This window comes from Macadamia integrifolia, chromosome 6 (genome assembly GCF_013358625.1).
Source record: "Macadamia integrifolia cultivar HAES 741 chromosome 6, SCU_Mint_v3, whole genome shotgun sequence".
NCBI lineage: Eukaryota > Viridiplantae > Streptophyta > Magnoliopsida > Proteales > Proteaceae > Macadamia > Macadamia integrifolia.
The window spans coordinates 24,808,143-24,820,658 of record NC_056562.1 but is presented as its reverse complement, the minus strand read 5'-3'; the positions used below and the strand labels follow the sequence as shown (position 1 = coordinate 24,820,658).

At 37.0% G+C, this 12,516-nt stretch overlaps 2 protein-coding genes across 2 annotated transcripts in view; one reads left to right on the top strand and one right to left on the bottom strand.

The window, feature by feature from the left end:
- Nucleotides 1-10,163, bottom strand: part of LOC122082015 (RNA-binding KH domain-containing protein PEPPER-like) — a 17,441-nt gene extending 7,278 nt beyond the window's left edge. Inside the window, exons 1-2 of the mRNA XM_042649501.1 lie at nucleotides 9,841-10,163; nucleotides 6,292-6,393 (exon numbers count right to left, since the gene is read on the bottom strand). Of these exons, the coding sequence (XP_042505435.1) occupies nucleotides 6,292-6,393; nucleotides 9,841-10,143 (405 nt within the window). The 5' untranslated portion in view covers nucleotides 10,144-10,163. The remainder of the gene's footprint in view (nucleotides 1-6,291; nucleotides 6,394-9,840) is intronic.
- Nucleotides 10,164-10,273: 110 nt separating this feature from the next.
- LOC122082014 (transcription termination factor MTEF18, mitochondrial) lies at nucleotides 10,274-12,451 on the top strand. The gene has a single exon (XM_042649500.1). It carries the CDS (start codon nucleotides 10,431-10,433, stop codon nucleotides 12,138-12,140), a length of 1,710 nt encoding a protein of 569 aa, XP_042505434.1. The 5' UTR covers nucleotides 10,274-10,430; the 3' UTR covers nucleotides 12,141-12,451.
- Nucleotides 12,452-12,516: the final 65 nt, after the last annotated feature.

Sequence of the window (12,516 nt, the reverse complement as noted above, 5' to 3'; positions counted from 1 at the left end):
TAATAACATTAGGGCTTAACGTATTTATTAAAATAATTTTGGAGAAATTAAAAGAAAAAACTAAGTTATGTAAAGAAAATCTCACAGAAAGACTATCTGAATTTGAGCTTATGAATGAGCAGCCCAAGTTTTGACTCCAATTTGTATAGATTGCGTCAATCTGAGCACTACTAATATTTTTCCTGGAGTATTTTTTTCTTTTTCTTTTTCTTATTTTGATTTTCCCATATCTCTTTAATGGAAGCATTTGCTTTTATTACCTTATTACCTAATAGGCTAATATTCCCTTATAGTAGTAATATTCCAATTTATTACATTTTTCTTATTCTGATTACCTTTTCACATTACAGTCTTAGACAAAGAGACAAGTTGAATCCACTCATCTATCGAAACAATTGGTGGGAGCAGTGGGGGTGAAAATACAAGTACTGCTGCTACTGCACAGTCAATGATTAATCCAAGCAAGGATCCAAAAAGGAGAGCTAAATCAAATGATCATGGATAGAAATATGGGTATTGGCCTAACGTGGCAGACAGAAATTGGATTAAGTGTCCCCTTTGTGGGAAGGATGTCAAGGGAGGAATAAAACTATTAAAGCAACATCTTATTTGTGGCTATGGAGATGTAGCCAAGTGTGTGAAAACAACTGAAGCAATTGCTAAAGAGATGAGAGATGCAATCTTGAAGAACCAGAGGAAGAGGAATCTTGATTGTTTAGATGATTTGGATGTTAGTGATGGACCTACAGAAGTAACGGGACCACAACAGAATATAGTATCCAATTTGGGGGTCTCATTTCCTATCCCTAGCTCTGGGACAACTTCAAGAATAAATAAAGCTATCATTCAAACACAATCCAAACAACAAGTAAGGGGTCCCATGGATAAGCATGTGAGGAGGACTCCTGAAGAAGTGGTTGCAGATAGGCGGGATAAAGGTTCATATCCGACAACAATGGAGAACCGAGTAAGAGGAGAAGAAGAAAGAGATAAACTTCGTTCTTACTTTGCAAGGTGGGCTTATGAGAGTGGTGTTCCATTTAATGCTTTGAAGTTAAGGAGTTTTGAAGAATTGATAGAGGCTATTGGTCAATATGGACCAGGTTTCAAGCCCCCTTCAATTCATGACTATAGGGGGCCTTTATTGAAGTCTGAAAATGATAAAATTGATGAGTTAAAGGTGAAGTATCAAGGATATTGGAGGAAACATGGGTGCACACTCATGTCTGATGGGTGGGCAGACAAGAGAGGAAGGCACCTAATTAATTTTCTTGTCAGCTGTCCGGAGGAGACTTTTTTTTTTAAGTCTGTGGATGCATCTAACCAATCACAAACAGCAGAAATGTTATTTAAGCTACTTGATAGTAAGGTTGAAGAGATTGGTGAAGATAATGTGGTTCAAATAGTCTCTAATAATGCTGCCAATTATGTTTGCTACAACATTCTGGAATGGAGAAAAGGAAGAGGTTATTTTGGAGTCCATGTGTAGCTTATTGCATAGACCTTATGATGGAGGAAGTAGGCAAATTACGCTCTTATATGTCTGTTATATCGAAGGGCAGGAAATCGACTGCATTCATCTACAGGCACACTCGTCTTCTTGAAGCCATGAGGCAAAAAACAGAAGGAGACTTAGTGAGGGCTGGAGTGACTAGATTTGCCTCTTCCTTTTTAACACTCCAGAGCTTATACAAGCACAAAGAATCTTTGAAAAAATTATTTGTTGATGATGAATGGTCCCGTTCTAAGCTTGCATCTACAGAGGCAGGGAAAAAAGCTTCTGAGACTGTGTTTGCTACAACATTCTGAAATGGTGTGATGGATTGTATAAGAGCACCACAGCCTCTTCTTCAACTCTTGAGGATTGTAGATGGTGATGAGTTGTCTGCTATGCCTGAAGTATATATGGCAATACAAGTGGCAAAGAAGAACATCAAAAAAAAAATTTTGGAGACGATGAAAGGAAATGAAAGAAAATCATAGCGATTGTTGATCACCGTTGTGAGACTATGATGAATGGATCAATATATTTAGCTACATTTTTCCTCAATCCAAACAAGTTCTTTAAGGCAATAGCAGATAATCCGATAATGAGTTGGACTTAGCTCAAAAAGCAAGTGATGCCTTCAATGATGTTCTTGTAAGGTTGGTGCCTTATGAGACCTTGCAAGATAAGATCATTGTCCAGGTTGACAAGTATACCACTGTTCAAGGAAGTTTTGCAAAGGACATGGCGATTAGACAAAGGGACAAGTTGAATCCTAGTAAGTATATTTCCTTTTAAAGTTCTAATTAGTCTAGAACTTTGTATGTTGATTTTTTACTTAACTTATTTTTCTATATTATATATTTATAGTCTCTTGGTGGTCTCGACATGGAAGTACTGCTCCTAACCTTTCAAAGCTTGCATTGCGCATATTTGGTCTTTGTTGCTCATCTTCTGGTTGTGAGCGCAATTGGAGCACATTTGAATTTGTGAGTATTGGCTATTGAGTTCTGAGTACAATAGTAAATGTACTTCACTTAATATGGTTTTATTGAAGATAAGTAGATAACCTCATATTATTAATGTTTTTCAGATTCACACCAAGAAGAGGAATAGGTTAGAGCATCAGCGGTTAAATGATCTTGTCTACATTCAATATAATCGCCGACTTCAAGCAAGGTTCCAAGAAAGAAAAGAACAATGTAGAAACTACAATCCATTGTTGCTCAATGAGCTTAATTGAAGTAGTGAGTGGATGATTGGTGAATCAGAGGATGAATTAGTTCATCCTGAGAATGATCTCACTTGGAGAGATGTTGATAGAGCACTTGGAGCATCTTCATCATATCAAGGCCACAATAGATCAAGGAGGGCTCCAGCATCTACCAATGGAACCAATCTTTGCTATACCCGGCGTGGTAGGAGGGTTGAACTTGAGGATTCGTCAGATGAAGAAGTGGATGAGATGAGTGAAGAGGATATTCGCGATGATGAAAACATTAAGGATGATTATGGCATAGCTCCAAATGATGCAAGCCAGCAACAGAATGCAAATGAAAAAAATTTTAATTTAATTACTGATTTGGATTGAAAGTCTTTGAATCTTAGAACTTTGACGTATTTTGAGTCTTTAAACTTTAAAGTTTTTTGAGTCCTTGAACTTTTAAGTATTTCACTTTCATTGTTTACTAAATTTTTAGCATTTTAGTTTATTTTATGTTTTTTCTTCATTGAAGTTTAAAATTTTTTAGAATGATTAAGAATCCCCAGGTTAGTCACTTCTCATCCATTTAATTTGGCATCTCGATTTTTACTTTCAATGTGTTTTAATTCTAAGTTCTTAATTACTTCTTTGACAGGAGTAGAAATATAGTGGATGGCATCATAGAGGTAAATATAATAAATACTTGTATATTTTATGTCTTCTTTTCTTTATATTTATAATTTTGTTTCATAATTATGTATTTATATTATATGTTGATGATGAACTTAGTTTATTCACTTTATTAATTTGTTTTCTTGATGAATATCTTACATTGGTATGAATATAAACCTTTAATATTTATTTAGCATATGAGTAATAGGATTCAACTAGGATTTGAACCAAATAGATTGGTTTTATAAAAAAAAAAATTACACAAGAACGCTTTAGTCAATAAGGCAACGCTTTATACCCGCCTTATTGCTAAGGCACTCCGAAATGCCCTCAAACGCCTCCATTGCCTTACCGCCTTAAAAACTATGTCTAGTACAAAATTGAAGTTGTGGGTAGCTCTCGTGTGGAACTTTAAAACATGAACAAACACATTTTCGATATAAATCCAGCCAAGACCTTCTAAAAGAATTAAACTGGAGTATTCAATATCTCCTTGAATCTGCTCTGTAATATGCTGAGAAAGGTCGTGGGAGGGAATTAATTAGGAAACTCAATCCCTATCGCTTCCTCCATCAAGATGAACCACCTTCGATATCAGAAGTTTAGAAAACCGTGGAATGAAGAGGAAGAGTTACAGTTACCGAGTGTCCATCGTTCTTCTCAAGGAAGAAGAAGGTAATAAGTTGGGGGTATTTTGGGGTTTTATGAAAAAAGTGTAATACACTTAATGGTTCCACACTCACGGTCAGAGTATGGTTGATAGAATCTAGAACTTAGGAGGGAGGAGTGTAATTTCAAACTTCGTAGGGGAGGATTATGTAATACTTGAAACATACAAGGGAGGGGAGTGTAATTTCCTCTTAAAGATATGTAACATAGTTGTGACTAGGGCAAGGCAGTAAATTTTCAATTACAATTGGATTACATCAAGGATCAGCCTTAAGCACATATTTGTCTGTGCTAATCATAAACGAACTGACTAGCTTTTTGCTGATAATATTGTTTTGGTGGATGAAACAAAACCAGCGATAAATGCAAAGTCAGAAATGGAGATCAACCTTCAAGACAAAATGTTTCAAGATAAGTAGAACAAAAACGAAGTATATATGTATAACTTTAGTAACAATACGATTTATAGTGACAATAGGACTGAAAGTGAGGTGGCAAAAATTGATGATAGGGAGATACCGCGAAGTGAACATTTTAGTTACCTAGTCCAATCATCAATAAAGGAGAAATAGAGGATGAAATTGCACATAGAATTAGAATTGGGTGGATGAAGTAGAGAGGTGTTTCCAAAGAGTTGAGTGATCGACAATTTTCTTTAAAATCAAAGGAAATTTATAGGGCAATTATACGACAGCAATGATGTACAGAGTTGAATGTTGAGTAGTGAAGAAACAACATATAAATAAAATTAGTGTAGCTGAACTGAGGATGTCGAGATGGATGAATAGTAAAACTAGAGAGAATAAAATAAGGAATGAACAAATTATAACTAATTTAGGAGCAACTCCAATAAATGATGTCATGAAGAAGTAGCTTAAGGGAATGGACATATGCAACGGAGGCCTTTGAAAGCTCTAGTACAAAGGGTGATTTAATCCAGATTGAAATATCTAAAAGAGCCATGGATAGACCTAAAATGAATCTAGGAAAAGTAGCCAAAAAAGACATATGGAGCTTAGGCCTAACAATAACTATGGCCTTGAATAAAGCTGATTAGGGGAAAATGATCCATGTAGCCGACCCCATTTAGTTGGGATAAGGCTGAGTTGAGTTGAGTTGATTTGAGTTCTCTCCCCCTAAAGATCATTATAACCATCCTAGCTTATGCAACCAATTTGAATTTTCTTTTCCTCTCTTCTTTATTGCTCTTCCTTATTCCTTTTCCTTTTTTCCCTCTTTTGAGGCCCATCTTGGTCCTCTGAGAAGGATCACAGAAGTTAGGCTGATAGGGAATTAAAATCTGGTAGTTGTTCCATTGTTCGTGGTTGAAGGGTTATGATGTTTGTGGGGCTACAAAATCTGTTTTTCCCCTCATTCTATGGGTGTGTTCATTTGACCATGTTGTGTATCTCTTTCTTCATTAACCTTTACACTTTACATACTAATGTAAGATTGGATCACAAGTAATCCAATCCAAGGTAAGATCTTTAGTAAATTCAATAAAATCAGATTCAGAGGCAGATAGAATGAACAAAACAGTAATAAGAGAATGAAGGGAATAATGGGGGCAGGGGAATGGCTATCTCAGTCTGGGCCTCTCACCCACAGCTATCTCAACTATTGAAGAAATTCTTTCTCAGAATTTTGGGAGCACAAAGCTGCAATTTCATTCATAAAGTTGTGTTCAATCTCGTAGCCCCTTACAAACTTATATAGAAGACTCAAAACTAACTCAACCACTTAAAAGGAAAGGCCTAACCCAATCCTTAACTATTTGGGAAACCTAAACTGACTAGGAAACTGAAATAACAAAGAATATAGACTCAAAATGAGCTAACTAAACTAATGAATTAAATCTCGTTTACCTACTTTCTACTCATATTTTAAGCTTATTAAAGTGGATCATTACAAAGAAAACTCATGAGATCAAAGGCCCAACACATACATAACCCAACCCAAGGCTTATTTGCAATAAAATAAGCCCATTAAGTGACTTATCTGCATCACATATCTTTCTTTTTCCCCAATCAAAATAAAAAACAAGTTCTTGCTGGAAACACCAAGATTCATTGGAAAATGATTAACATTAATGAGCAGGAATGTTTTCAAGTTAAAATAACATAAAAAGGAAAAGAGAAGTGACGTTCTTTCAACAAAACTTGCTCTACGAGAAAGTGATATACCAATGACATCGGAAAATCAAAGTAAACATTGACAAAATGATTTCAAAGTAATTAACATGTACTGATGATCAGATTACCATAAGAATAATCGTGCCTATAAGAAGAAGAGCATTTTCTGCATCAGAAATCTTGCTATCATTGTCCACAGAACTGATAATGATTACACGCTCTTCATATGGCTGCAAAATGGGGAAAGCCAGGTCAGTAAATATCACTATTTTAGATTAGCATATCTAGCATATTTGTCACCTAGAGACTTTCTTAATAGATGGGCTCCTAAACAGACTAACGCGATGACCTCCAAAAACTTGTTTCCAGATTCCAATATGGGCCAATATGGCTCACCAGGGTATAAGAAAGATAGTCTTTACTTATATATTGATTTCATTAAAATATTAAACAACAAAAGAAAGGACATAGTTATGACTAAAAGGCAGACAATACTTAAGGAATTTGGAACATAATATCTACAGCTTATGTTAGATAGCCATTTTCATTGTCTTTTTTTCCCCTCATTAAAAAACTCGCTCAACCACACCATATCCCAACTACTTGGGATCAGTTAGACAACTCGTGTTCCTTGTTTCCACTCTATTTAGAGCAAAAGCAGCCCTTTAAGCACCCATGCCCTTTCTCAACAATTCAACCTAGAACATTTTCAGCCTTCACTTGTTCTTTCATCACATCCAATTCACAGCACAAGCCATTAGCATCTGTTGCACATGGCCAAAACACCAAAGTGATTTTCCCACTGATGTAGATGGAAAGCCATTCGAACCAGACAGGTTGGCTCAGGCCTGATTTGGTTTCTTTTGTTTCATCAATCCCATCGAACCAAGCCCAGATCCAGTTTCAGATTTGCCTTCTTTCTCTCCATCGATCCAGCATCAGCACAGCTGCCTTTCCCTCCACCAAGCAGCTTACTTTCTCCATTATTTTTCCATCAAATGAAGCTTCTAGAAGACCAGCCAGCTCAGCATTATTGAAGACATCACAGCATCTAGAAGTCCTCAAGCTGCCCATCTATTTAGCAAAGGCGAATATTTTTTTCCATTTTCTTCTTACTTAGACAGCAAGTCTGTTTCCATATTTAGGCTTCTTGTTAGAAGATTTCAGTTTCTATTTTATTTCATTTCCTTTTATGGCTTGTTAAACAAGTTAGTTAGTTTCTAATTTGTTTCCTTCTTGGTTAGCAAGTTAGGAAGTCATATTAGAAGTCTTATTACGGTTGAGGTTTTCTATTTTAGAAGTTTCTCTCTCTCTCTCTCTCTCTCTCTCTCTCTCTTTTTGGTAATCAGCTGGAAGGCAATTTAAACAAACACCCATCAATTGTACTTGGGATCAGATTTGAATTAATACAAATTAATGAAGTTATCTTCATGGCTGAGAGATTCTACTTGAGAGGGTGAGATGCCCAACCCAAACCCCCATTCTTCTTCTCTTTCTCCCCCTCCATCAATTCTGTTTTTATCCTTTACTTTCTGTTAAGAATTTGTTAAGGCTGTTACAAGCATCAAACAACCAGCATAACTGAAGCTGTTACAAGAACAACCAGAAGGACTGAGGCCACAGACAAGGCTTGTGGAAGCTTTACTTGAAGGACTTCTGAATTAGTTTAACAACTGCAGAACTTCCAGATTGGCAGGCCATTGAAGACCATACTTTGAAGGATCAATAAGGACCCCCAAAAGGCCCTTCGACGTTGATTTACTGGCCAACAAAGGTCTGTTCCCCAATTCTTAAAAAGTTTCCTTTTTCATGATCTAATCAAGAACCTTCAGACCTCAGTCATCTGTCATCAGATCAAGGCCAGATTTTTGGTGTTTAATAAGACCAACATATACCACCTTCAACCAGGACTTCAGCCCCATCTAGGCTTCCTATTGTGAGCTATCAAAATTCTTTGATTCGACCTAATTTTTTCAGGTCTAATGGTACAGTTTGTACCTATTATTCGAATCGGTTGTGAGCAACATCTGAGTCCTAATATCACTTACATATAAGGGTTCTACTCACTGTTTCTATTGCTGGCATAGTTGTCACGGCGCCAAGGCGAACCAAGGCGGTGGAGGATTGTCTAAGCGCTTAAGCGAGAAAGTGCACGCCTTGAGGCGAACAAGACGATCAATTGTTATTTTTTATTTTTCCTATTTTCTAACATTATTTAGTAAGCTATATATACCTTGTATCATAAAAAATCAAGATTAAGCAACATTAAGTCATTAAAAATCAACATTTAGCCATATTAAACCATAAAAAATTAACATTAAGTCATATTAAGTTATAAAAAATCAAAATTTAGAGAAATGCTCTGGTTCTATAATAAGTTTGACTGGTCAAATGATATTATTTTTACATGAGACTTTTTGTATCAGTTATAATATAAAATCAGTTTTCCAACAAGTCTAAGATTACTTAAATCTGAGTTGTAATGACAAAGTTATGTTCCGGTCAAACTTATTTTTAAGTGCGCGAATGTTGTTAAAATCACCTGAATAAAAATAATTTTATGGATATCAAAACAAAAAATTATTTTACCGGAATTTTTGTTTTAGCAATGTTTTAACATGATAGAATTTACAAAATCTTCATAATTGAGAAAATCTCCAGCATTTAAAAGTTGAAAATCGCCCCTATAACCAAAATCCATTTTTTCTTCTTGGACTGGGTGGTTGACTTTTTATCCTTTCGGAATTTGATTTTTAAACTATTTTTATTGGATTCAAATAGGGGGTATTTGCTTATTTATGAATATTATCTTAAGTAAATGAAATAACAAATATAAAAAGCATTTACTTAAATGATATTTGGCATAAATAAGTGCCAAACACAAGGCGACATGCAGTGCAATAAGGCGACTGTCGCCTAGGCCCCGGGCAAACCGCCTGGACGCCTAGTCGTCGCCTAAGCGACGCTTGACAACTATGATTGCTGGACTTCTCAAGCCTGACCTGTCCTAACTGACAAGCATATTTAGGTTGGTGATTATTATGATGCTGTGTTCAGACCTAACATTGCTATGTTGGAGTTATATTTATGGAATTTGAGTCTTTTGTATTCGACTTCACATCACCCACATCTTCTTGTGTGTGATTATTAACGGTTAAGCCAGAAAGCTGTTCCCATCCCTCTCTCCTTTCGATGGGAAAAAAATATATATTTATTCCCCAACCACTGATGCTACTCCTAGGTTCCCTCAAAGGGTATTCAATTCCAGCATACCGAAACAATAGTTTAAATTTAAAAGCGGTGTGGTATAAGTGTAGCTTCTATTTATGCTGTCATCTCAAGCTGCAAGCCTTAAATAACTCTTTGTTCATTCAGCATTCTTGCTTCCCAACTAACTCTACATCCACATCTAAAAAAACTAAATTACTTCAAACAGTGAAGAACCAAATTCCAAGCACAAACCCAAAAAAGAGAAAAGGAAGCAAAAGAACATAAGAAGTTTACGTTCCGAAATAGATATAATTAAGGTGAAATCTTTGTTGAAGAAGCGAGCTTGTTAACATTATAAAGTCAGCTAGGATCGTACCCACAATAGACCCAAATATAAAAAATAAAAAGAGCCCTAATTTGCAAGCTAAACCATTTAGGATGAAAAGAGGAGGAGAAATTCAACTCACCGCAATTGCATCTGCAATCTTAATCATGGCTCGAGTCTCTTCTCTGATCTTTTGGATTCGAGAACCGCCTTTACCAATCACTTTCCCTATCTGCCTCGAAGGGAGGACTATCCTAAACAACACATCCTGAGGTTTCGCCATACGCTTCGGCGATTGGTGATCCAACGTCGAATCTGGAGGTGCTCCAACGAGACCGGCGTTAGGTTCATCCTCCCGGCGACGCTTCGTTCCCCTCTCGAAATCACCTTCTCTCTCCTCCGTAAGTGTAGAAGAGATTCTCTGCTCTACCCCTTCCAGTGCCATCGTCGCAACCCTCTTTCCAACTTCGAAGCAAACAGAGGAAAGAAACGCTCTAATAAGAAAGGGAAAACGAAGGAAGGGTTTCTATCTTATTAAAATTACAGATATACCCTTTCAGTTACCTGTATTAACCTCTACGTCCCTACGACTTCTCTCTACAATTGATGGAATTTCATGGTTGCAGTTCGAAGCTCAAGCTCTAAGCTCTCAGAACTCCATGAGAGCTCCCGTTCGGTTCCTCGAGAACCCTCAAATTTGAAAGCTATTAAAAGTTAAAACCCATTATAATTATGGGTTTCGTCCCAGTCTCTGTCTCGTTCTGCAGCTTTTTCTCTCGGCATTTTAGTTCTTCGATTACGCTCTCTGAGTTCCCAAAGCTTCGGAAAATCCCATACAGGCATCGAGCTCGAACCGTCCGACAAGCCCAGCAAGCACTAACTGAGTATCTTCATACCACCAGATCCTTATGCTTCACTCATGCTGAGAACATAAGTAAGAACTCAGTGGTTTCCCTTTCTGATCTCATCTCAAGGGTCGAATTCTCGACTTCCAACTTCTTCAGGAATTTCCAGAAGTTCCTCAGTTACCATCCCATCAATGAAATTGAGTTCTTCTTTGAGAGTATCGGTATCCCTCCTTCGGAAATTAATGGGTTCTTGTCGCGCCACGAATTCTTCCTATCCGAAGATGGGAATATATTGAAGATCGCTCATGTGCTTTCTGCTTTTGGGTTCCCATGGAACAGGCTAGGTGATCTGTACAAGGAGGAAATTTTTTCAATTTTTGGTGAGACACCGGATGCTTTGGCTGCTAGACTTAATGGTTTTAGAGAGTTTGGTTTTGATAATGTTTCTGTGGCTGGTATATGTTTGGCTTTCCCTTTTGTACTGAGTGGAAACGATGAATTGTTTGGCCAAATTGATGCGTTGTTTGATGATTTGAGAAAGGCTTTTTTTAATTTTGGTTTGGCGAGCCATGTAGAATGGGATGTGGATTCATGGTATGAGATTTGCAGAAAAATTAGGGTTTTTTATGATCTGGGATGTGAGAAGGGGAAGATGGGAGAACTGTTTGGCAGGGGAAAAAACGTTTTTCTTCAGTACTCAGAAGAGTTTCTGGGGCAAAAGGTGGAATATTTTTGTAGATTTGATGTAAACAAAGTTGATGTGGCTTTGTTGCTTCTCCAGAACTCTGAGATTCTGAATTATGACTTGGAGAGCCCTTTGATTTCGGTGTTGGGTTTTCTGAAACATATTGGACTGAGTGAAGAGCAACTGAATTCTGTTTCTCAAGAGTACCCTTATGTATTGGGCAGGAACAAGTTGGGTAATTTGCCTAATGTGATGAGAGCAGTGGATCTTCACCAATGGTTCTTCAACAAGATGATGAATGGGGAACACCACCTGTTAACTAATATTGTTATTAGTAATCCTGATGCACATTTGGATAATGAGTTTAAACATCACTTGGAGAGAATCCAATCTGTTCGGATTCACAGATACATGATGGGGAAGTTGGACTTTTTACTTAGAAATGGATTTGGGGAGAATGTTTCCACCATGAAGGTCTTATCTTTATTGCATGGCTCAAGCGACGAATTGCAGGAGAGGTTTGAATGCCTTCTGCAACTAGGTATTAAATTCTCCATCCTCTGTAAGATGATTAGCTCGAGGCCTAGTATCCTCAATCAGAATCCAGACATGCTTGAACAGAAGGTCACCTGCCTCTGCAATGAGTTTGGGAGCTCTGTACAATACCTAGAAGTTTTCCCATCTTACCTGTGTTTTGATTTAGAGAACAGGGTCAAACCTAGACTTAGATTCTATATGTGGCTTACAGAGAAGGGTTTGGCTGCAAGAGACTATACCATTGCAACCACGGTCGCTGCTTCTGAAAAGAATTTCCTTGCTCGTCTTCACAAAGTTCACCCAGCTGCTCCAAAACAGTTCTTGGAGTGTTTTTCATCTGAAAAAGCATCTGACTATGATCAAGAGACATAGGTTATGCAATCCCAAACTATTTGCAAATCATCATTGATTAACTACAGCAAACATGATCCCTACAGACTTGTTTTAGGTTATTTCCCCCCAGTGATTCCACATATAAACTTTGTATGGGAACCAACACTCTTTTTAGGAATCTCAGTTAAGGGAATTATTACAGTGTGAAGGTTACTGCAATATTTCACTCCTCTATTTCCAAAGAACTTCTGGATCAAGACAAATAGGCATACTTGAAGTGAACACGCTCAAGTCAGATTTATGTATCAATCCGAGATTGCCCTTCAATTATCTGGAAGATCCAAAAGCTATGATTGTTCTTGATGAGTCCCTTCTTTTCTTTTTTTTTCTTTTTTTCTTTTTTCTTTTTTTTTTT

Excerpts from the sequence above, each read along its gene's own strand:
- LOC122082014 (XM_042649500.1), top strand. The coding sequence starts at position 10,431 with ATGGGTTTCGTCCCAGTCTCTGTCTCGTTCTGCAGCTTTTTCTCTCGG.